Source organism: Epinephelus fuscoguttatus, linkage group LG18 (assembly GCF_011397635.1).
Source record: "Epinephelus fuscoguttatus linkage group LG18, E.fuscoguttatus.final_Chr_v1".
Taxonomy (NCBI): domain Eukaryota; kingdom Metazoa; phylum Chordata; class Actinopteri; order Perciformes; family Serranidae; genus Epinephelus; species Epinephelus fuscoguttatus.
The window spans coordinates 19495506-19520590 of NC_064769.1; the positions used below are offsets into that span (position 1 = coordinate 19495506).

The 25085-nt window shown below is 42.4% G+C and overlaps 1 protein-coding gene across 2 annotated transcripts; it reads left to right on the forward strand.

Moving 5' to 3' along the window:
- Positions 1–24682, forward strand: ssh1b (slingshot protein phosphatase 1b). 2 transcript variants are annotated; one of them, XM_049603903.1, is made up of 15 exons: positions 1–410; positions 3590–3627; positions 9305–9405; positions 11998–12062; positions 12270–12391; positions 12478–12546; positions 12925–12990; positions 15217–15411; positions 15715–15808; positions 16063–16191; positions 17177–17223; positions 17449–17595; positions 18133–18333; positions 18534–19176; positions 19327–24682. In XM_049603903.1, exons 1-15 carry the CDS (start codon positions 330–332, stop codon positions 19969–19971), a joined length of 2643 nt encoding a protein of 880 aa, XP_049459860.1. In that variant the 5' UTR covers positions 1–329; the 3' UTR covers positions 19972–24682. The 2 variants fall into 2 exon arrangements, with proteins under 2 accessions (XP_049459860.1, XP_049459861.1); XM_049603904.1 differs by lacking the exons at positions 1–410; positions 3590–3627 and adding an exon at positions 6107–6442.
- Positions 24683–25085: the final 403 nt, after the last annotated feature.

Below are 25085 nucleotides of genomic sequence, written 5' to 3' on the forward strand. Positions count from 1 at the left end.
CAACCTGCACCGTGTTTTGTTTGTCTGTCTGCGCAGCAGTGATGAAATCGCGGGGTCTGCTGCTGCTGGCTCGCTACAAACGGAGGAAATCTCTCCTGACTTCCCGCTCATGAGGACCGCGGTGGCACCGGAGGACGCACGGAGCAGGACCGAACGGGAGCAGCAGCGCCGGGGCTGTGGAGTCAGGTGCTGCTGGATGAGAGTCTGACTAGGCATTTTCTCCCCGGTGACAGAGACAATCTCAGCGGCGCATCTTCCCACATCCTCCTCCCCTCCCTTCTCCTCTCCTCTCCTCCTCCGCTGCCCTCCAAGCCTGCAGCCCACCGACCATGGCCCTGGTGACTCTGCAGCGCTCCCCCACTCCCAGTGCAGCATCCTCGGCCAGCACGACCAACAGCAGTGCGGGGGAGGTAAGTGGAAAAGCCGGGGCTCGGTCTTTGTGTGCGCGGCGCGAAGAGACGCCGTGAATGCGCCTTCAGGAGCCCCTATCAATCCACACTGGGTGCTGTTTAATATCCTGCAGGAAGGGTTAACCTCACTTCCGTCATCGCTGCTGTGTGTTAAACTTGATCTAGTGTTGCATTGTTACCAGCACAGAGTTGTTTGTGGCTGCTGTGGGAGCGGATTTGTAAACAAAATCCTGCAGGGGGGAGGGGGGCTGCTGGGTTTAGCTGTCAGAACAAAGTGGTCATTTTGCTGCTGCACAAACATTTGCTGCGTTGCACTCAGGTTGTTCTCCCTCCTTGTTATTGGCCTTTTATGTAGTAATGCAGCCTCAGTGCTAGGGAGGAGACTTTAAAGGGGAATGACAGCAATATTTGGAAGTATGCTCAGCACAGTTCAGTCAAGTGTTCATGAACTTGCAGAAAGAAACACCTAATGAGTGATGTCACTGAGGTATGCAGCACCTCACACACTGTTACATCACAATGAAAAAAGTGACTGTATGTTATCGTCCAGTCAGGTTCAGCTCCTGACAGTGAGATGTAACGTTGACTTTGACAACTTTAAGGCTGTGACATTAAAGGTCCGGTGTGTAGGATTTAGGGGGATATAATTTAACAAGTACGTTTTCATTTTAGCGTAAAATCACCTGAAAATAAGAATCGTTGTGTTTTTGTTATCTTAGAATGAGCTGTTTGTATCTAAATAAAGAGCTGGTCCTCATCCACAGAGTCCACCATGTTTCTGCAGAAGCCCAGAACAGACAAACTGAACACTGGCTCTAGATCAGTGGCATCCGAGTGGTGGGTTGCGGTCCAAAAGTGGGTCATGGGTCCATTCTGAATGGACAGCTAGTGACCCAGAACATGTCAAGTTTGTAAAAAAACACACTTTAGAGTACGGTGAATTTCAGGCACAGACCTTTTACGTTTCTGCTGTAGCATGAGTTATTACGCGAGCTACTACTTAACAGAGATAGCACACTAGCTTGACGACATGGTCAAACGCAAGTATGACACTGAATCTATTAAACCATGTGGACCTTGAACAAGTGACTCAGGGGAAATCTGGACCCCATGGCTGCACCAGTTGGGAACCACTGGCTCTAGATGTTCACATCAGCCTCCGTAATTACAACGAGAGCATCTGAAAAACACTGGTTTTTTTTTTTTGTTTTTTTGTTTTTTTTTTAAACGCGTGAACCAGCTTTGTTCAGTGTTTTACCAGTTAAAATATCCGGTTCCATTCATTTTGGAAAAGAAGAGAACTCTGCGAATCATTCAGCTCCCAATAAAAAAAAGCTCTTCTTTTTTTCCTGCAACTCTTTTTTTATTAAAAAATAAAACAAAAAAAAACAGACGTGAGGTCATCATGGATGTCACAAGGTCAAATCACAGTACATTTTTCACTTAAATCCTGGCGTACAGTGTCACACTTTTCTCAATGGTGTTCATACACAATCCATTCCTTTCAATATTTTCTACATTTTTCCATCTCTAGCCTTAAAATAAAAGTAAGTTTCTCCACATTGTACATTTCGTTTATAATCCCCAGTTATTGGGCCAATGTCGGAGGATCAACATGGCTTTCCTGCTACTTGCCATAAGTATCTTTAATAAATATTTATCTTTGTGTGGGACAGTTTCAGTTATTTTTCCTAGGTATAGTGTTGCAAATGAGTAGACTAGATCCATCCCAACTATCTTATGATTCTCACCTGCAATATCTTGCCAGTATGGTTCTATTTTTGGGCATGCCCAGAAACATGATAATTATTGGCCAGTGACGTTCTGCATTGCCTCCAACAAAAGCTCCGGCTCTGTAGACCTGTTTGCAATGCCATTGAGAAAGAATTGCACAAGATAATTCCAACCAAACTCCATCAGGGACCTTGAGTTTGCAGTAGTTGCCTGTGTCTCGCATATCTCCGTCCAGTCCTCCTCTGTTGTATGTGCAATTCTTTCTCCACTTTTGTTTAATATATTTTGCAGAGTGATTCTTCTGTACAGTCTCAAAATTAACTTTTTAATGTCTCCCATTATATATGCATTTGAAAATATAGTGCTAGTAAAAACTTCTTGGACATCTGGATCTTAAGTTATCAGAGAAAAAAAGGTGTGCTATGTCAAACACCTTTGGAGAAACACTGACTTGTAACATAAAGGTGCTTTATTCAGCGTTTTTACTGGTTTTAATCACCTGGTTTGTTTATTTGTGAGAGGAAGAGACATCTGTGGATATTTCGGCTTTTGGTTAAAACCTCCCGAACCAAGAACACTAATATGTGGGTTGCAATCTGCAGTCGTCACCACTAGATGCCACTAAATCCCCTTAAATCTTACACACTGTGTCTTTAAATCCCCTATAAAAAAAACAAAATCTTAGTTGAAAACAAAGTCAATATTGAAATGTGGAGCAATGCCAGATTTGACAAACATCAGGGTTAGTGCTCCAGTTTCTAGTTTTAGGAAAGTGGATTACATGCTCTGAAGTGGGCTGACTGAACTGAGGCACAAAAATAAGCAGTGACATTCTTCCTCTGGTGAGAAGTTTGGGGTTTTTAAATATCACTTTCTGCACCACAGCTCACTGTTTTGCAAGAGTCAGCCAGCAGGGAGGAGAAGTGTGATGTTTGGATGTGTTCTTGCTGAACTCGTGCTGTTTGAAGGCGTCTTAATGATTCAACTGTCAGCTGTGTTGCAGCTGATCACAACACTGACAGGGGAGGACCAGCAGTTGGCGCTGGTACGCTTTATTCCAATGGGATGGTGCTCAACATCCAGTGTTGCTACTGTACCATCTCACATCAAGGTCCAGTCCTAAATTAACTCAACAAACGTATCTTTTTGCCCTAGTAACGATGTATCATGCTCACAGTGAATGTCAGCCTCTGGATGACCCAGACTACAGTAAGATGTGCTCAGTGCAGTAGTCTCTGTTCACTAATCCACTCTGGGGCTCAATAGGAACATTCTCCAGACTGCTGCTACAAGTATCAGATTAACAAAGATGGCTGTTGTTTAAGAACAGGAGGAAAATGTAAAGCCCTCTCCCCAGTTTGTCCTCGACATTCATTTGACACTGCAGTTACACAACATTATACCGTTGCAGTCATTTATATCCTCTGCCTCGTTTTGTCTTTCAGGATTTTGGAAGTGATGATGAGCGGAAAAATAATCAGAGGTAAGATCTGTCTGTTCTTACAGAGATGTCAAACTAATTTACAAAGAAATACAAGCTTGTTGTATTTCTGGTTTGTGGAGTATTTATATTTTTTGTCCCGTTTATGTGATCAGTGGGCCTTCTGACCCTGGATGAGCCTGTCCTATAGTAGGAGAGATTAGCAGAGAGAGATGTTTAAAGCTGTCATTTTCAGGCTCTGATTGTGTGTTAGACGCACTACAGGTATGACTGAAACGACTCTCAAATAACATTTTAATCAGTTTAAGTAAGAGCGTCATCTTAACAATACAGTTTATTTTGTTATTGAACATTTCAGGCTGTAACAGTGAGAGGGACAGTTCAGTCCAAAATCAAGTTGTACAGTGTTGGAGATCTTGGCCGTAGAGATGTCTGCCTTCTCTCAAATATAATGGAACTAGAATGCACTCAGCTTTTGGTGCTCAAAGTGCTAAAAAAAATAAATTTGAAAACTCAACAGCAATGTCTCTTTATAGAAATCATGACCCAGTTACTCAAGATAATTCACAGACCTTGATGTGAGCAGTTTCATGTAGGAACTATTTTCTTTCTACTCCACCTGCCAACTGTATCACTGTGCAGAAGGAAGGGTGCATCTACTCATGGACAGGAGGTTCATGCTTGTGACAGCACAATATCTTAACATTAATGGCGTCCTCCTCAGCTGAGCTGTAATGTTAGCTAGCTCATCGGTGCTAGGTGAGCCAACAGTAGATGCATGCTTCCTTCTGCACAGTGATACAGTTGGCAAGTGTAGGTTAGTTGAAAGAAAATAGTTCCTACATGAAACTGCTCACACCAAGATCTGTAGATTATCTTGAACTGGTTCATGATTTCTGGAAAGAGACATTGCTGTTGAGTTTTCAAATGTATTTTTTGGCACTTTGAGCACCACAAGCTGAGTGCCATCTAGTTCCATTAAATTCGAGAGAAGGCAGACATCTCTACGGCCAATATCTCCAACACCAAAAAAAAAAATCTAGAATGATAAACAGCACTACAGGTAAGAGCAAAAACACATGAACTGCCGGACAGGTGAACTGTCCCTTTAAACCTGAAAACTCCAAGATGCTCAGTTGAACTTAGTCTTTTTTGTATATTTAAGTATTAATCTAACCTTTAATCATTTGTAAAACACTTTGTGAGGCTCTTTTAAAAAGTGTTATGCCAAATAAAATTGCAATGCATTGGAAAGGTGAAAGTAAACAGTACAAGTAGAAACCATTGCTTAGTTAATAAAAGGACGACATCATAAAATACTTTTTAATTTCCAGTTAGTTTCTAGGTTAGATTTTTATCTTTTAGGCTTCTGGTGATGTATATTATTTGGTCGTGTTTATACCAAGTGCTTGTTACACAGATGAGTAATTGGAACGAGGGTTTAAAGAACACACAACTTTGGCAATGACACTTTAACTGACTCAATGTAAGCAATTAACTAGACTGTCAAAGAGTGATGTTGCTGTGATTGTTGAAAGTACTTTGGCAGCAGGGGTGTGAATCACAAGTTTCACCACTTTATGATATTGATTCTTTGGACAACTATATAGTATTTGCTGACATCATAAAGTCTGCCACAATACAATTTTGATTCGATTTATGGGCCTGTGAGTGACATGAGACAATATCAGTAGATATCCTCATTGTCTTTTTCTTGGCTGCTTACCAGTGTCTGCTTAGCGCTAGGCCACAGCAAGTGTTTGAATGTTTAGGAAGGAGATGTGCTTGGACGGAAATGGTGACACAGCCGTCCTCTTAGAATTACATAAGAAAGCTGTATCTTAAAGATGGTGATATGTATCAGTATTTACATCAATGATATTAGATCAGTGATATTTGAACTGATCTACAGATCCGAATCAGTGTACCGTTACACCCCTGTTTGGCACGTAATGAGCTGCTTGTCTTGTCCTCAGTCCTGAAGTTTCAGAAGTATCAGTCAGGCAGTTTCTCGCTGTTGTCAAGGACAAAAACCTGCCCCAAGTGCAGCTGATTTATTGTGACAGGTTTTAAAAATGTTTCTTCTGCTCTGTTACATAACACAGAGTACACAAACCGTTGTTCCCCCTCGGTTACAAAGCTTTTCTTTGATCAACCTTTCGTCACAGAAGTCAGGATTTGTGTCAGCAAAGCTTTGGCACAGACTCTGTCTTTGTGCTCACTGTGTGTGTGTGTGATTGTGTGTGTGTGGGCGGGGGTCATTCACGGTTGAAAACAGTCATGTCATGCCTTGTCTTGAGTGTCTACATGAGCAATATGTTTCTGTGACTCAGTAATTCATCAGCGTGTAGAGTCTTCATTTAGGATTCTGCATGTCAGACTTGAGTTTGACGCCAAGTAACATTTCCACCGCCTCCAAGTGCTTGCATGAATGATGGTATTGTGGCAGAGCGTTGCGTAGGGAGAGCTGATTGCTGAAGCACGTGCTGTTGAGGGGAGATAGTGAGCGGAGACTGAGGGGGGACAGGGCAGCGCAGACGAGGAGACTTCAGGATTGAGGAAGCTGTCGAAGGAAAAGAGGATGTACTTGCTTTACTAAGACCACAACAAGAGAAGTTAGAAGAGGCTGCGGGTCCCCTGGCCACGGACAGGAATACACAGGTGTAGAAGATGGATGGGAGGATGTTGAGAAGAGGAACTAAACTGGAGAGGTTTTCTTGAGATTTGAGACTGGAAATAGTCCGCCAACTGCTAGCAGGATGCATCTGGTTGTTAAACCCTCACATAAACCTATGCTGACCGTGCTGCCTCACTTTGTGGAGAAAGCTGCTCTGACTCGGAGGGAGATCTGTCGCATGTAAGTTGTAACAGCACCACAAACAAAAAGTGGATAGTCGACTTGATAGTGGACACTTTTTAGAGGAGCTGAACATTTAATTCAAACTCTATCTATGCTTTTTTTTTTTTTTTTTTAATTTAAATAAGAAAAAGACGTCTGTGATCAAGCTTGGTCAGGAGTTTAAGGTTTTTACTCTGAAAATCTTTCTCAGATGTAGCGTACACTTGTTAAAGGTTAAATAATTGACATCACACCTTGTGATTAATTCACTGTCATCTCCATGCTATACATCTTTGACATATGTTTGAAAGGACCCCGTGATACCACGTAGCAGGGGAGCTGAAACAAAAGGCCTTGTGATGGTCCCACTCAGTCATACCAGGCTTTGTGTGTCTGTGTGTGTGTGTGTGTGTGTGTGTGTGTGTTGGTTGAGCAGGGGAATGAGACTGCGGTTAAACAAAGCTGCACTCTGTTCTGTGTGAGAAAAGACACTAAAGCTCTCCTCCTGCCTCACTGCAGCCCTCATAACAAAGTCATGACCCAGAAGTTGCTGCATCCAACGCAGGTCGGACAGTAGAGGGAAGTTTTGAAGGCCCGAGCACATATGGGTAGTCGCGGTGTAACGCTTGATTCGCCGTAGGTCAGCGAACTCGCTGGAGTAGAGTCTGTTAATCATGCTATAAAAACACAGGGCTGTAAAAGTCACTGCGTCATGACTCTGCTGACTTTCAGCCGCTGATGAGCCCTCTGTCCTGCTCGCTGAACCAGTGAGGACTTAATAAGTATGCAGCCTACACCTGGCTGCTCACTGTACGCACAGTATCCTGACTGTAGATGTTTTTATGTCCCTCAACTTTGGTCATTGCATTTCTTGGACACATCTCATGATTTAAAACTGGGTTTCAGCTCCAGTTTGGCCATGATGACTTTACTTGCAGATCAGATGAAAATTAATCCACAAAATTTGTTTTTTGATGTTTCATGTTTTGGCAAAACACCCATCGGTTTCAGCTTCAGCCGTGCTTGGATGTTCTCCCCGTGTCAGCATAGGTTTTCTCTGGGTACTCTGGCTTCCTCCCAGTCCAAAGACATGCAGGTTAATTGGTGACTCTAAATTGTCTATAGGTGTGAATGTGAGTGTGAATGGTTGTCTGTCTCTATGTGTCAGCCCTGTGATAGTCTGGAGACGACCTGTCCAGGGTGTACAATGCCTCTTGCTCAGTGTCAGCTAGGATAGGTTCCAGCCCCCCGTGACCCCAAGAGTATAAGCAGATATGAATAATGAAATGAATGAATTAATTGCTTTGGGGGTTATAATCGAACAAAACAAACAATTTAAGCAATTTGAAGATGTCATTTTCAGCTATTCTGTGTAACGATATAGAAGAGTAATAGTGTCCCCTCTCAGGACACTATTACTCTTCTATAGTGTAACGATATAGAAGAGTAATAGTGTCCCCTCTCAGGACACTATTACTCTTCTATAGTGTAACTATAGAAGAGTAATAGTGTCCTGAGAGGGGAATGAAGTCATACTCCCTCTGTGTGTGTTTTAATCCAAGTTTCTCTGTCGGCTGTGTGGTAGAAGATCTGGCTGAGTGTGCATGTGAGTGCATGTGAGTCTTGTGTGTGTTTGTATCCTACTAGCTAGCTAATCCCCACTGCTCTACACTGTGGTCATATGGTGATCATGGGTGGTTACCACTGATCACAGCAACGGCATTGTCACTGAAGCGTAGCACCCATCCTCTGGTGCCAGTTTGTTTTTATCACTGTATGTGCTGTTAGCACTGTTAGCTGCTAGCCACTGGCACACCCACCTCCATGTTGAGAGCCTAGTGCAAACAATCCCGGCTCAGACTTTGAACCATACATATGCTCTGAATGCCACGTACAGCTCCGGTAAGTCACACAGGAACAGTTGTATAGACCAAATTAACAGTCAAAGAGCCTAAATAATCCCACCGTGTCAACGTAAAACAGTCGGTCTGTTTTTATTACGAGGACAAAATAGGGAGTACTACACTGGGTTAAGGTACTTACACTAACAACGACTGGCTAGCTCACTCAGTGTAAAAGTCCATGGTACAGGCGGGCAGTCCAAAAATGCACCAGAGGCCCTCTGACTGTAGTTAAAAATCCTTTATTAATGCGTAGATAAATCAACATGTTTCGACTAGAGAGTCTTCATCAGGGTGTAACATTTACACCCTTGAAATCCATTGGTTTAATTGCTAATGAGAGAATAGGTAATGAAAGAGGCTGATTGTGGAGTTAGATATGCTGAGGCTGGTATGTAGGGGATCTGCGTCTAGATTAGAGGTAATGATGTTAGAAACATTGTCAAGTGTTGGTGTTACATTAAAAAACCTTAATGGTTTAAGGTTGCCTGAAGACTAGCATCAGTCACAAGCGGAAAAAACATAGAACGATAGCTTTTGCATTGTTTTATTTTGAAAGAGTGAAGTCTGTGTAGCATTAAGAATTCAATTAAACCTGTCACCTTCTTCTTGTTTGAGCCTAAAGCAAAAATAAGATGGCCTGTGGCGATATGGAAGGAGTCAGTGGTGTAAGGCATGTATGGATGAGTCAAATGTACATGTACAAGTGTTGTTTAAAGGTAAAACTAAAGGGTTGTGAAGACCATGACGATGAGGTTTTTGACTGGAATCTGCAGATATCTGAGCTGAGTGATGAAATGAATCAAATCAGATCAATCCATCCTCTCACAAAACACTACTTTTGAAAAGAAAGAAGCCAGGTGGTTAAACTGGTTAGACATTATTAACCTGGTGCAGGTATAGAGTACAATGTACTGTAAAAAGTTTTTGTTAAGGTTTCAAAAGCCCTGATTGTATTTCCCACATCTGCTTTTTCCAGCCTCAGTGAGAGCTTCTTCATGGTCAAAGGAGCCGCTCTGTTCCTCCAGCAGGGCGGCAGCGCACAGGGACCAAAGACCCCGACCCACCACAAGCATGCAGGTAGGAACAAAACACGCACAGAAGAAGCTTTGTTTCTTGTTCTGTCGCTTATATTCTCAGCACAAATGAGCTCCAGACAAAAGGAAAATTGTATTTGCTGAGGTGGCTTTTTCTCTCTCCGTGGGTTTGTCTGTGTTTATTCTAAATTGTGTTAGGAACTGTTGCCCCGCTGGGTCTGACCTAAAGTGACCCGCAGTTTGACACAAGGGATTCTCACAAATCAGTTCGAACAAGATCAAGTCTCAAGCAGTTTGCTTAAAGCTATTCCAGAGAAATATACAGACAGTATCTGCTCTTACACTTTTTGAGTACTACTTGACATGATTATTACACAACCATGCTGCTGCTGCTGTTTGTCTGCACATCAAAGTGACGTTAAAATGTGGAATAATCATGCACAATCTAAAAATAACAACCCTCTGTGAGTGTTTTTGGTTCTTTAATAGATTTCTAATCTCACGTCCTCGTTTAGCCTGAAGTCATTTGAGGACAATTGCAGGACAAGCCAGAAGTCTGCTCACATGTGACTCAGGTGTTTACCCGCTAACACTTTAGCTTAGCACAGCTGGAAGGTCACAGAGTTAAAACTTGTCCTCATTGAGATAAATCCACGAGCATATTTCCTCCCACTGGAGACAAAAACTAACAATGAATGTACAGTAGAAGAAGCTGAATGATCAGTTTGTAGTTGACCTTTAGTTTTTCTGTTAGAAATTCCAGAGTGTGTCTCTGCAGTGAAGCCTGTCGGTTATTAAAGTGTGCATTTTTTGCTCTGTATTGTTCAGTCTGAACTTGGTGATATTTTCAGCCTACCGAAGGCAGTTTTATTTACTGCAGTGGCGGGAAATCATTTTCTCTGTCAGGATTGTTGTGTATGAGCCAAATGTCATTTCACCCAGCAGACATTGATTGTATTTACTCTGTATGTACAGAGGGTGGCGCTGTGTTGATATTTGGTGCATTAGTGTGTAAAGGTAGGAACAACATTGTTGCCGTCAGGTGTTTCAGTGCAGAAGGGCAAAAGGTTTTTATCCGCTGTAGAGCTGGACAGTGTGCAACGTGCTGAAGGCTGTGTGTTCAGTTTGAACGAATGATAAAAAATGGGCATTTATTCAACCTGTGTTTGGTGGTATGAATGAATATGATAATTATTCTGCAACTGAAACCTGCAGTTTATTGTCTGAACTCAACACAACCAAGGACGCTGTGGCATCAATCACGTCAGCCAGGTCAGGCCGGGTGAAACATCCATGTAGCCGCAAGTAATAGGCTAAGCTCCTATACTGTGTGAGCTCGTAAAGTTCAGTTTAGACATCCAGTCCAATGAAAAGGAATATTCCACTAATATTTCTGTTAACATGCAGCCGCACATACACAGATTAACGTGCCCTAACATGCTGTTTATCACGTTAAAATATGGAAAAGTGTGACAGCTGTTGGTTGTGCCAGGATTTTTTGGCGGACTTGTTTGACCGTGAGAAACAACCCCCCTCTTTCATTCCTTCAGCCACCTTCTTGAAAAGATTGTTGTTGTTGCAATATTTGCGCATATCCAAAAACTTGTTGTTATCCAAGTCTTTTAAAATGTTTAAAAGCAGGTGCGTTTCTCCTTCCGACCACAAATGTGGAGTTTACCTTTGGGCAAGCATTTGTACTCCAGCCTTGCAGGCTGTTAGCAAGTTGATTTGTGTGCAACCCTCCCATGACAACAAAGAGAGCTGACCATAAATGGCAGAAGGCCATGTGTCACATATTCTTAATGTGCTGTATACATGTTTAAAGAATTGTATGAAAAGTTGAATAATATATCGGCATATGATATCCCACACTTTTTAATCGCAAAATGTTCCATTTGGAATAAGGCCTAAAGGGCTTTGCACACTGAGTCTGTTTTTTTCTAAATTGTTGCACGTGGAAAACGTTGTGTCAGTAACATTTGAACACTGACTCTGAAACTTTCGTATGTCTAACGTTTTCAGAACAGGTTTGATTTTTTGTGGTTCTTTGCATCTGTCAAAAGCCTTTAGAGAGCTGTTTGACCAAGAGGCAGTGACGAATATGTAGAGGCGGGACACATTCACAACGAAAGAGAGGAACAGGTCGCACAGCTTCCTTTCATAACTCCGATAACTAACTTTCAACAGTAATATTTAGTTGGATGATGATGACGAGGAGGAGGAGGAGGATGTAATGGAGGAGGTGGATCACACACAGACAAAGAAAATGAATGTGTGGAGACAGAGAGGAAAGACAGCTCAGCCCCTTCAGCCATCATGTCAAATGCAAGACGTCTGCAGAGAGTGGTGACAGACAGGGAGGTACCTGCAGTGGAAAGAAGTGAAGGAACAAATGTGTCTTGACATTTTGAATTTGAACATTTTTTTAGGATGAAGGATTTAAAAAAACACACAAAAAACAGCCTCAGTGTGCAAAGGTCTTAATTCGGAATATCTAAACGTAATATGGTCTTTACATGACCCGTATGAAATTCAGAATAATGGTGGAATATTCATGCGCATGTAAACGTACCCTTTGAATTGCAGAAAAATTATTCAGTTTCCCATTGAGTCTGACAGTGTGTTTCACTTTCAGGTGATTTACCTCAACACCTGCAGGTCATGTTCAAGATCCTCCGATCTGAAGATCGCATTAAGCTGGTGAGTTTGATACTTAAAGTATTTGGGTAGTATGCATTGTTTGTGTGAGTGCTGTACACATGAAGTTGATGACATTCAGTAAATAGGAAGTGTTGTTTACTGAGAGTCGGTTTCAGTTTGTTGATTATCATGCAGTCACACACGTTTACACATGACAGCACCACTGAATACTGCATGTTTCTTGCATGCTCTCCTTCTGTTCCACAGGCTGTACGGTTAGAGAGCGGCTGGTCAGACCGAGTGCGCTACATGGTCGTCATCTACACCAACGGCCATCAAGATACGGAGGAAAACATCGTCCTGGGAATGGACTTTACAGACAAGGACAGGTAATTACTCTCTCCGCAGGCTCACATTAAGTGCAGTTTAATCTGATTATTAGATCTGTTAAAGTGTAACTGTTTGTGATCTACAGTAAAAATTGCTCTATTGGGATGGTGCTGCCACTGTGGAGTGATACCAACATACATTTAGACGGAGATGGGTGAGTTTCACTTTGTCCTTTCCTAAAGATGGAGTACTTAAATCAGCTGGCTGATAACAGGCTGTTTTTAAAGGTACACCTATGAATGTGAAGCAAGAGGTTGTAATGTACAGTATGTGTCTGCAGGCCTTCAGCTGTATTTTGGTTGTTCTCTGCCTTTTAGATTTGCTGCCCACTGGTGGCAGAGGAGTGAACTACATGCATTTTTCTTTGTGTGGGAACAGTTCCTGCTGACCTGTTAACATTGTCTCTGTATGCTGGAGGAATGTTCCACTGGTCGGTGTCCTGAATAGTCCCCATGAACGAGCCGTGTCCAGTCTGTTTACATCCCTCATCTCCACCCAAACTGACCCTCCTTCTCCTCCTCTTCCTCACCAGAGGCTTCAGCGTGAACACGGCAGGGCGGTCACATGTCTTCAAGCCTGTGTCGGTTCAGGCCATGTGGTGAGTGTATCCTTCGTGTTTACCTGGGATTACTGTTGTGTGTTTGTGGTGTGAAGGTACAGAATGGTGAATGATCAGATTAGCCTGGTTAGCTCAATTATGGGATCAAGAAGCAGCACCACGAAAAGGTAATAAATAACTGTTAGACATCATCCAAGTTTGTACTCTTTGCCCAGTGTGATGCTTAAGAAACGTACGTATGTAAAAAATACCACCAATTATGTGTCATTCCAGTCATGTCCATATGAAAAATACACAAGAAGTTCAATGATATGTCAAATGCGTGGAAGTACACTTTCTGTCATCCCTGTAAACACATTACACAGCACTACTAGCTGCAATGTACAGTGTTAACCCAATTTTTTAAATGTAAATAAAACAAACCAAATCAATTCTGCCACACACTGTCACGTCATCCATCTCAGCTTTCAAGATCTCACTCTCCTGATTGATCTGAGCTTGGATTTTCTGCGAATGTGTGTCCATATTGTGTCGCGAGATGAGCCTCCTGCAGCCAAAACGCTGTCGAAACTTTCTTATAATTGCTAGTGCAGCCTCTGTAATAGAGGCAGAAACGAGGCGCGGAGAAAACAGAAGACCTAAACACCACCCCAGTCACAGAGATGCCGATTCACTCTTACTACAGAATTACAGAATGGCAGATTCACACAGGGTCGAGATCACAGACGACCTCCGCAATTATTACAAATACTAGTCCTGTGCAAATGGGGGTTTAGACGTAAACATGATTTCTTTGTTGCTGGAATTTGGGACTTCTTGAATATGTAAATGTGTTAGACTAGCTATGGCTCATTGGATAGGTTTCATTTGTTTGTCAGCAGGTCCATAATTTAGTTTTATAAATATTAAGGCTTCAAAAGTCATTAAATAGTTGGGGCGTCGGTGGCTTGGTGGTAGAGCAGGCGCCCCATATACAAGGCTGTTGCCGCAGCGGCCCGGGTTCAAATCCAGCCTGTGGCCCTTTGCTGCATGTCACTCCCTCTCTCTCTCCCCCCTTCACACTTGTCTGTCCTATCAATTAAAGGCTTAAAAATGCCCAAAAAATATCTTTAAAAAAATAAAAAATAAAATAAAAAGATAAAGTCATTAAATAGTCTAAAATTTGAATTTAAGATGTCTTAATTGCCACAAACATTTTAACTAATTTCTTTTATCCATCTTTTAATAACTACTTGTCAAAATGAGTCAAGTTCTACTGCATGAAAGTCACATTTCTGATGTCACTAATCTTTTAGCCTAGCACTGAAACTAATAGTGTCTTTTTACTCACACTTACCTGTTGGTGAAATGTAGATTAACCTGACTCACTCTAATAGTATTAAAAAAAACAAAAAAACAACATCTGCACAGGACCACATGTATAGTACTTACCTTTATACTTAACTTAAATGCTTGAATAAGAAAATAGATGATTTGCCAAAAAAATCAGTCTTAAAATTGGTTAAGAAATCATCCTAAAATTGCCTTAAAAACATGAATGTTAGTGACTAAAACCTGTAGACACCTTAAATAGTGCCTTGTCATTGTGTGGGTGCTCTTTATCCCATACACACACAGCATCAGGGAAAAGTACCATTATCTATAGACTTTTCAACCTCACACATCTACCAAATTAAAATTATTGATAATTACTGGTTTTACTTGGAGAGAGCACTGTTGGAAGAGTATAATTAGATTCTTTATTACACCATAAATTAAGTGCACATATCTGTCTATAGCACGGCCATGTTGGAGAAGATGTGGGGCAATAAATGTGGATCATACACATGCGTTGGCTCTGCGCTGAAATTGTACAGTTAAGGGTTAATGATCATATGGTTATAGTTAAAAATTTGGGCGGTGATATACCTGTATGGTATTGTGCTTAAGCAGTATGACAGGGTTTTTTTTGTTTTCTTTTCTTTTTCTCTTCCTTTATATAATATTTTGTAAAAACAATAAAAAAAATCAAGCGTTAGAAAAGAAAATTACTGGCTTTGGTAAAATAACAAACAAGTACTGGGCATTTGATAATCATTTTTCACTATGGTCACCACTGTGATTTCTCTCCTGAGCTGCTCTCTGCCACTGTTTATTCAAAGATTTCAAGACCTCCTCATGCCACCTGCTGGTCACTTGTCAGAATGACCAATATACCTATAAGTCTGCAAGGGTTTTATTTGCCCTGATTTTTGATGGTAAAGCATTTTCTCTGTGTCTCTGCAGGTCTGCTCTGCAGGTCCTCCACAAGGCATGCGAGGTGTCGCGCCGCTTCAACTACTTCCAAGGTGGCATCGCTCTCACGTGGATGGCCTTCTATGAGAGCTGCATCACCTCAGAGCAAAGCTGCATCAATGAGTGGAACGCTATGACCGACCTGGAGTCCACCCGGCCTGACTCGCCCACCATGTTCGTCGACCGGTGAGACCCAGCAGCCTGCTTCATGTAACATAACTGTTGTAATTATGATAAAATTCACACTCTGGTGTAATTACCCTGTACCCTGGAGGGGGATTCCAAACAGTATCTGTCATGTGGCCAAACATACCAATTGTTGCTGCTTTCTAACATGCCTGTCGTGTGTATGTCGTTAGTCATAGCATAGATTGCAAAGCTTTGGACACCAGCTGTTGTCCCTTTGTTTTCAGCTGTGGGAACATGTTTCACTGTTATGCTAATTTCCATTCAGACAGCAGCACTGATGTGTTGACTCATTATGTGCAGGCCGACTGAGCGAGAGAGAACAGAGTGCCTCATTAAAGCCAAGCTACGCACCATCATGACATTTCAAGACCTGGAGAACATCACCTCAAAGGAGGTATGTGCCAGATCAACACCTCAGTGAGCAATGTGTGTGATTGGTCCAGATCACTTTATAATGCTGTACTTAGAGGTTTGAGAAAACGATACATCAGATTATTGTTGGAATACACTGTGAAACTTTGTGTAGTACATAAAACCAGAGAGGAGAGCTTTGTTCTGCAGTAAAGATCCAGTGTGTTTTAGTGCTTCTCTGTGTATAGCTGTTGTTTTAGGAGTGTAAAGTGTTGCATGTTCAATCCTCATCCTCAGATCCGTAACGAGCTGGAGCAGCATATGAGCTGTAACCTCAAAGAGTACAAAGAGTTTATCGACAACGAGATGCTTCTGATCCTGGGTCAGATGGACAAGCCCACACTTATCTTTGATCATGTGTACTTGGTGAGAATGGGTTATTCATCTTTTTTTATGCTACCTTTACCTGTTTTCATATTTCAGCATTATTTTCTTAACTTCTCCTCCACACTGAGACCCCCACACTGTCACACTGTTGTACTTACCTCAGTAACATACAGTTATGCTAAGCAGGAGTTGTCAGTTGTCGTTTATAGACACAACATTCAAACAGGAACATTACGTTTGTTATAATGGAAAAGCTGAATCTTTAGCAACCTAACTAAGCTATCCGGCGGCACCTACCTGTCCAACTGAAAACAGACCAACTCTGCGTCACTCTTCATCCTTTCCTTCAGAGCTCTCCAGCAAAAGTGAAAGACAACCACAGATTCACTCTCGAATTGGAACAAGCTTCGTCTGCTTGGCATTTCAACTCGCTATATTTGCATTTTTACTGCGCTGTGCGCACAGTTTTCATAGCTTCCTTTTGGATTTGTGGTGCTTACGTTCTGGCACCTGGTCCTCACTTTTTTTTTAACTTCGGCATTTTATACAAGCAATACAGTTTTTACATAACTTATATAGTGCATAGTACTTTGATCATTGTACACAGTTTTCAGCCCCTTTAACATCTATCCAGGTTTAAGATGAGTTCCCATATTCTTTAAAATCCAGATGTTGTACGTTGGAGGTTCAGGATTCAACCATCTTATTGTGATACATTTAATTGCAGCCCTGAAGAGGATTTATAATAGGTACATTTTGGCCCTCCCCTCAAACCCTTCAGGGATTGCTCTAAGGAGAATCCTGGTCCTCACCTTTTTATTAGGTGTTGACCTCACCTGTGCGCAGTTAGGGGAGCTTTGCGCACAGAAACGTCCCGAACACAGCAAAATAAGAAGACAATACAAGCAGAGGGCAGATAAATCCAGCGACACACTTCTAGATGGCCATAAGTGATGAGAGGGATTAACTTAACCATAATATTCAGCTATTATTCTGATAAGTTTCTGTCTTTTTGCCTCCGTAGGGCTCTGAGTGGAACGCCTCCAACCTGGAAGAACTACGTGACTGCGGGTGAGCTGAAAGTTTACCTCTAACAAACAGTGTTATCCTTATTTAATGCGAAATGTTTATTCTTATACAGGATTGAATAAAGGCTATACATGTATATTTTTTACCTGAAAGTTGCTACTATCTTTAAGCCAATGTGTCTCTGTATGATTTTCAAGTATTATATAGTCAGTGAAGCAGTGTTCATAGATGTTTAGTCTGATTGTTGTCAACGTGTTCTGGTTGCAGAGTGGGCTACATCCTCAATGTTACCAGAGAGATTGACAACTTCTTCCCAGGGATGTTCTCTTATCACAATGTCCGCGTGTACGACGAGGATGCCACCGACCTGCTGGCCCACTGGAACGACACCTACAACTTTATAGTCAAAGCCAAGTAAGGGCAGAAAGGGGAGGGGGTTGTAGGATGCATGTTTTGATAGAAAAATTATACAGATCATAAACTGTAACACTAGACTGTTACCCAAGAAACAACAGTCAACAGCACTGTGCCCCCACAGCACTTTGTTATTAACAGACGTGATCTTTAGTCATCGTTTCGAAGTCGTCACAGTTTGACTGACTCACATCATGTATTCTCCCCGAGTGTTGGAGCTGTGATTACACAGGACGACACATTTTTTCTCGAATGCCTGACACAGCTGTGAGTAAGAGAGAGAGAGAGAAGTGAAATGGCGCAATCAGTCTGGTTGCTATGCAACTGTCTAAGCATGTTAACCTGAGGTTTAAAAAAAAAAAAAAAAAAAAAAAAAGGATGTTTGTAAAAATAAAAATGGTGAGGCTGGAGTTGAGACATGTGGAGTGCTCACTGCAGAATTCTGAAAAACACCAATCCAAAAAAACAAGATGATAAAAAAATATTTTAATCACTGTGAATGTATGTGATGTAAATGAAGTGTTTCCTGTCCAATAGGAAGAACAATTCCAAGTGCCTGGTGCACTGTAAGATGGGGGTGAGCCGGTCTGCCTCTACAGTAATTGCCTATGCAATGAAGGAATACGGCTGGTCCCTGGAGAAAGCCTACAACTTCGTCAAGCAGAAACGGAGTATAGCTCAGCCGAACGCTGGTTTCATGAGACAGCTGGCAGAGTACGAGGGAATCCTGGACGCAAGGTAAGCAGGTCTACGGTTTCACTCAGGTTTGCACTTTCCTCAGCTACCTGCATCTGGGAATATTTCTTTCCACTGTAGTGCAGCAATGAGGTTTCATCTATCCATTACACACCATCTGCTGGCATCAGTGGTGCTTTCTGAAGCTTTCTGAGTCACTTATTTTCTTCATATACGAGCTAAAGTATGATTTGCTTTCACAGTAAACAGCGCCACAACAAGCTATGGAGGCCTGGAACAGATGAGGAGGGATCAGAGGATTTGCAAGCCTCTGGTCACTGCACTGGTGGGGAGGAGACACCAGTGCTCAGAGGGGAAGAAGCCTGGGGAGGCTGCGGAGCCTCTCCCTGCAGGGGTATGGGTCTAGAGATGGAGCCTCTTGATTCTCTCAACTATAACTATTACTTCAGACGTTTGTCAGACTCTGCACTAGACAGTGAGCCCTCCACCCCGGTGCGGGGTCCCCCTCTGCTCGGTATGGAAAGAGTTTTCATTGAGATTGAAGACGTAGAGAGGGATGCCCTGTTGGAGGATGAGGGTTTCCCCATGGCCCATTTAGCCCTGCCTGGCGAGGGCACGGCAGCTCAGACGTGTGGGCGCCTCGACCCCCTGGAGGATATGAGGCTGAGGCTCGAGATCAGCACTTTGGAGGAAGAGGATGAGGAAGAGGCCAAGAAAGAGGAGGCTGAGATGGCGGCCTTGGCTCAAACGCCTGGAAATTCGGATGGGAAGAGGGCAGGGGATGAGGCCGAGAGGACGGAGGAAAGTCGGTTGGGCCTGGCCAACCTGAATACCAACAACAGCAACCGCCTGGCCGCCAAGCGCAGCTGCCCTGCAGCTTTTGACGTGAGTTAAGAAAATATAACTTTTAACTGTGGTAAAGTCATGTTTTGTGTTTAGCAATCTTGTTTTAAACCGCTTTCTTTTTTAAGCATTTTGAATATTGTGCATCCCACTGCCACTGACTATATACTGTGTTTGTGTTGCTCCGTTTAGGACAGTGCTAGCACAGGAAACCCTTTAAAAGTGAAGCCCTCCTATCAGTCCTGTAAAGACTGCCTGCGTCTACCACAAGGGCGGCGCTGTGACCGTCCAGCAGGAGGCCGTTCTCATCGCCTTAACCCCTCCCGTCACTGCACTGTCCCCACTATATGCATAGATCCGCCCGGGACCAATTTTGCCTCCACCCCAATTCTGCAGTCCCTCCAAACCCCTGCAGTTGTCCCACCTAACTTGGTCCAGCCCTGTAGTCATCTGTACCGCTGTGCCACCTGCACCCCCGGTGTCCCACCTGTCCCGCAAACCAACCTCCAGAAACTTATCTCACCCATGAGCTGTGAGGAGACGCCTCCTGACCGCAGCTCGGTGGAGACAGAGGACATGGATGAACCACAGGGGGACGGCGTGGGAGGAGAAATAACGAGGGAGGATGCAGGGCGCATCAGTGCGACTTCGGCTGAAGGTTTAGAATTACAACCTGATGGTGCAGTGGAGCTCCAGCAGCAGGCACTGGCCCAGCTGCAAATGCCAGGACTGGGTATAGAATTTGGCCTGGAGCTGATGCGACAGAGGGCAGAGCAGCTGGAGAAGCTGCCAAGCTTGGCCATGGAGGGCCAGCTCCCAGTGGGGCCCCTGCCTTAACATATACATGGATGAGATGCCTCCAGCAGGTACACTATGATGGCTGTGGGTCTGTAGATGACTGCCGCTGTGGTGTCATACCAGAAACGAAGCTCTGCTCTGACCTGTACTGTTATGTCCTGGCCTCATAGCTGCACTGTCACAAGCTGCAACAGCCCTCTCTGTACTTCCAGAGAGTCTCCTGTCATTATCTACTGGCATTAAGACCAAGATGAGGCTGCTTGTTTTGACCATACGCTAAAGGCTTGGACGCTTTTGGCCACTTAAGGACTTGAGACTTTCCTATGTCCTTCCACTTCTCCCTTAAACCTGACTGAGGCCGATCTGGTCTCTTCTGAGCCTGTCAGCCCTACACCACATACAGGATCATCTCACTTCCCCACAGCCCAGTGGAGATGAGCATTATGCTGCCATTTTACCCTCAACAGACAGGTTTGGCATATTCCCAAGATAGGAGACAGTGGTGGTTTGTAAGATCTGGTTGTTCCTTTTTAACTACTGAGAACGCTATAGCTAGCACTTTGATGTTGATGGAAAGAGAAATACCTGAAGTAACATGCTTCTGTCAGTGTACTGTATGTTTTTCAATCCTAACTCATCAACAGTATTCATGAAGGAGCTCAATGAATGTTTGCAGTTGAGCCATTTTGATTGCATCCAGCATCTCCTCATGTTACCGCTGATAGCTGAGTCCTCTCTAACCGTCACTTATGTTTTCCCTGCTGCAGCTGCTTCCACACCACGGAAGGGCATTTCATGTGGAAGCATAATCATTTTTAAAAAGGATGTGAGCCTTTTTATGCCTCTTTGTAAAGCGTCGTACCTCGGACCACAAGCATCTCGAACTGTTTTGGTCAAAGACTCTTCTGTTGTCTCTGCTCAGTGGCTGGTTCACCCTGACCTCCTCCATTAAAGTTACTGTAATCACGTACTTAAAGCACTCATTTAAGCCCCATGCATGACTTTGCAGTATTACAGAACATATCAACATGCTTAGGAAGAAAACATATTTAATTCGTGTTTTTTAAATACTAAAAAAACAAAGTTTTGACATTCAAATGTGTCATTCTTCAGTTTAAGTGAGCAGCATTCATTCATTCATCAGATGGATGATAAATTGGTTGAATTGGACCTAACCTCTCGTCTTATGCCTGAAAGAATGACAAAAAAGACCGAAGAAATATTTTAAGTTGTTGGAATTCATTTATTTAAATGTCAGGAAACATTCAGAAGCTCAAATGTAATTTTGTTTTCCCCACCTGATCTGATCACTTTCTGATGTAACCAAAGCCATATCTTGTTGCCAGGTCCAGTGAATCACCGTCATGATTTAAAGTCTTCTCTTACTTTTTTACCCAGTCTGCATCTCATTGGTCATTAAAGGGATAGTTCTTTTTTTTTTTTTTTTTTTTTTCAGTCCGAGAAGTTCAAGTATCTTGGGGTCTTCTTCATGAGCAAGGGTAGAATGGAGTGTGAGATGGTTCGGCAGCTTGGTGCAGAGTCTGCAGTGATGTGGGTGCTGGGCTGGACCGTTGTGGTGAAGAGGGAGCTGAGCTGAAAGGCGAAGCTTTCGATTTACTGGTCCATCTATGTCCCAGCTCTCACCTATGGTCATGAGTTCTGGGTAGTGATCGAAAGAATCAGATCGCAGATACAAGCGGCCGAAATGAGTTCCTTTCGTGGGGTGGCTGGGTTGAGCCCTAGAGATAGGGTAAGGTGTTCAGATATCCAGAGGGAGCTCGGAGCAGAGCCGCTGCACCTTTGCGCCGAAAGGGGTCAGTTGAGGTGGTTCGGGCATCTGATTAAGATGCCTCCTGGGCGCAGGTAGGAGGCCCCAGGGTAGACCCAGAACCTCCTCCCCAGGAGGAGCTGGAAAGAGTTGCTAGGGAGAGGGACGTCTGGAGTGCTTTGCTTAGCCTGCTGCACCCATGACCCAGCCTTGCATAAGTAGATGAAAATGGATGGATGGATGAGATACTTATTAATAGTAAGTGTGTTACATACAGTAGATAGCGGTCAGTGCACTCCCTGTCTGCAGAAACCAACAGAGCTTGCACCCTAGAAACTCAGCTAAGCATTGCTCTGGATTAGGGTTAAATGCAAAACTTTTAGCAACCTAAAAAATCGATATCACTCTAAGTGGACATTATATATACAGTATTTTCACTGCTTTACTTTGCCTTTTCTATTGGCGCTACATTTTCTCAACCGTATAACTCTGCATTCCTACATGAAAACGCCCAACTGTGCCCTGCACTGTGTTAGCAGAGCATAGCTTCTGGGGTGCTAGTCCTGTCTATTTCTGCAAACAGGGAGCACATTGACCACTACTGTATGTAATAAACTAACAATAGTCCCACTTCAAAAATCCCAGACTATCCCTTTAATCTAAGTGGCTCCCACAGTAAACATGGCTCACCCAGTTAACTTTTTGGCCACAAGCTACAAAACCACAAGCTACCTTTCCCTAAACCCACAGACATTTGCAAAGGCACACTAAACATGTATAGATTTAGCACTTGAGCACAACTCTAGTATCCGTTCACACAGCGCACAGACACGTTTCAGATCTGTAGCTACGTTTAAACAAATTCATTTGAGAACATTAAAGTAGTTCTGCTCTTTGCTTGCAGTGTAGAGTCCACCCTTGTGATTATAGTTTATTTGATCTAAGAATTCTATATTATTATTATAATTCCAACTCTTAAAATTACAAATTGAAATATTTATATTTACAGTGTGAACATTAGAAATTATATTCTTTATTTACAATACGAGATTTCCTTGATTTTTAAATTCAGAGCAAGTAACTGATCAAGGAACTGCAAAGCCCAGCACTCAAAGGTTGTTTAACTCTTTAAGTCTTTTCCGCATCATTTATGTAGTTACTTTTCTACATGTTCAGACAGCTTGAGGCGTGTTTTGTTTAAATTGTGCCACCAATCCAAAGTTGCTGTGCCACAGGGTGTTGCTCTACAAGTTCCTCTGTTTGACTGATGTTGTGTTCCTCCTTTTTTTGGCACGCTGGGTGTGCTGAACAGTGCCTGTTTGTATGCAGGAAAAGCACATGCGAGTGTTATCATAACTGTGTTTAAAGATCTGAGTGCTTCAGAAGAAAACTGTGCAAAGAATGAATGCAAATTATTTAAACATCTTTAACCACGGGGTTATTGTAGTTTTTTTTTTTTTTTTTTTGTAGATTTAGCTCTTTTTTAGTTAGATCGGTAGAAACCTTGACAGTGCACCCCCTGTTCCTTCCCCTCCCTTCACTGGACCCCAGGGAGCTGCAGGTTTCCTCCGCTAGTTAGATTTAAGTAATTTAGTTTTTCCTTTAGCCTGTTCTTTCCCTCACATGAGCATGATGTAACATAAGGCACTTGCAAAGTTGCTGACAGCATTTGATACTACAGACTATGTCCAAAAATGTGAAAAATGTTAAAATAACCATGAAGTTGTTGATAAATATTCAGCTAAAAGAAATGGGAAATGTTACACGGTGACAGCCTATAGAGACATGAGAGTGGTATCAATGCTCTCACCTCAGAAAGAAAGCAAATAAGCAAAATGTTGTACTCTTCCTTTAATATATTATTAATGTGTTTCTAATTTAAGCCTGTTGTTGTCAGTGTGTCGACAGGTGGGCCTGATCAGTGTGCCGGACATCCACGCAATGTGCTAAGCACTAAATCCTTCTGTTTGCGTTCCCAGACCACAGCACTACTTTTGGTTGTTTGCTCCATGTTTTGAATTTGTGTTTGTATTTAAGTGCCTTAACCTTGGCCTTAGCTCCATCATAAAGCATCACAGGCGTCGCAACAGTTTCTGTGAGTGTGTTGATGGTCTGGCTTTTTGTACATTACTTAACCCTCACTCCTGAAATTTAACCGCGCTCCTTGCAAATGTATAACTCGGCACAGAATAATAATGTATGCAAACACACATAAGCTCATGCACAGCAGCCTCCTCCACCTCCCCCGAAAAACACACATACTTGATGGACTTCCATTTATTAATAGCCTATAATAATATTGTATTCGTTTGATATTGTTGAAACGTGTGGTACACTGTATTGGTTCAATAGCTGGCTGAGGAACCTTGCTGGAATGAGAACTATCATTTACATTAAAACATTAGATAGGATCGATTTCAGTCTTTGAAATTTACCAGTCTGTATATATTTTTCTCTACAATTTGCTATGGAGTACATTAGCTTGCAGATGTGGTCGATATAAAGAAAAGCACTGATAATGCTACTGTGTATTGAGAAGTACTCATAATTAAGTTCTCGTGTTTGTACCACAGCAAAAAAAAAAAAAAAAGACTTTGGGCCATCTCTAATTTAAGCAAACGTCTTCGGGCTCTATTAAAAAAGGCAACGATTGAATTTTTTTATTGCATTATTCCCAGGCAGCAGGCATCAAACTGACAATCCTACTAGAGCCAGACGCTGAGGACTTTGTGTGGAAGGATATTAAGACATATTGTAATTTAAAACAAGGGGGATGCAGGCATTTATAGTGTATTTATAGAGCACAAGTCTGCCCCAAAGCATGCGAGGTTGAGACGAGTGGAAAATGTAGAACATGAAAAACCTACCTGGGAGTAAGATTTTGTTTTGTTAATTGTTTTTTGTTAACTTTTGTGTACTGTACTGTACATTGCCAATGTTCATGTGTAATGCACTTTTTTTTACATTTTGTTAAAATGATGTCCAGTCTAATGTTTATCATGGAAATAAACCATTTCCTCTGCATAATCTGTTGATTGAGTTAAGTTGCTTTCCTGTGCTTGTAGGCTACCGGTATTTAAACAATTTGATTTACAAAAGGGATCTATATTTAGATTCCCCTGCAGAACAGTGATACTCAACTTTGGATCCAATAGGGTGCCCCAATGGCTTGCCCACCATTTTCTAATCCACAATAAAAAAAAAAAAATACATTTATTCCAGGGTGTCTGTGGGTCCTTAAAAAGTATTAAAATGTCTTAAATTTTCCAAATCTTAGGCTTTAAATCATTAAATAGTCTTAAATTTTAATCTGTGTGGTCTTAATTACCACAAACACTTTATCTAATTTAATTTACCCATCTTTTAATTTCTTTGTCAAAATTAA

Coding starts and splice junctions, on each gene's coding strand:
- ssh1b (XM_049603903.1), top strand. CDS start 330: ATGGCCCTGGTGACTCTGCAGCGCTCCCCCACTCCCAGTGCAGCATCC. Junction 9,406..11,997: donor GACCCACCACAAGCATGCAG/GTAGGAACAAAA, acceptor TTTCACTTTCAG/GTGATTTACCTCAACACCTG. Junction 17,224..17,448: donor GAAGAACTACGTGACTGCGG/GTGAGCTGAAAG, acceptor TTCTGGTTGCAG/AGTGGGCTACATCCTCAATG.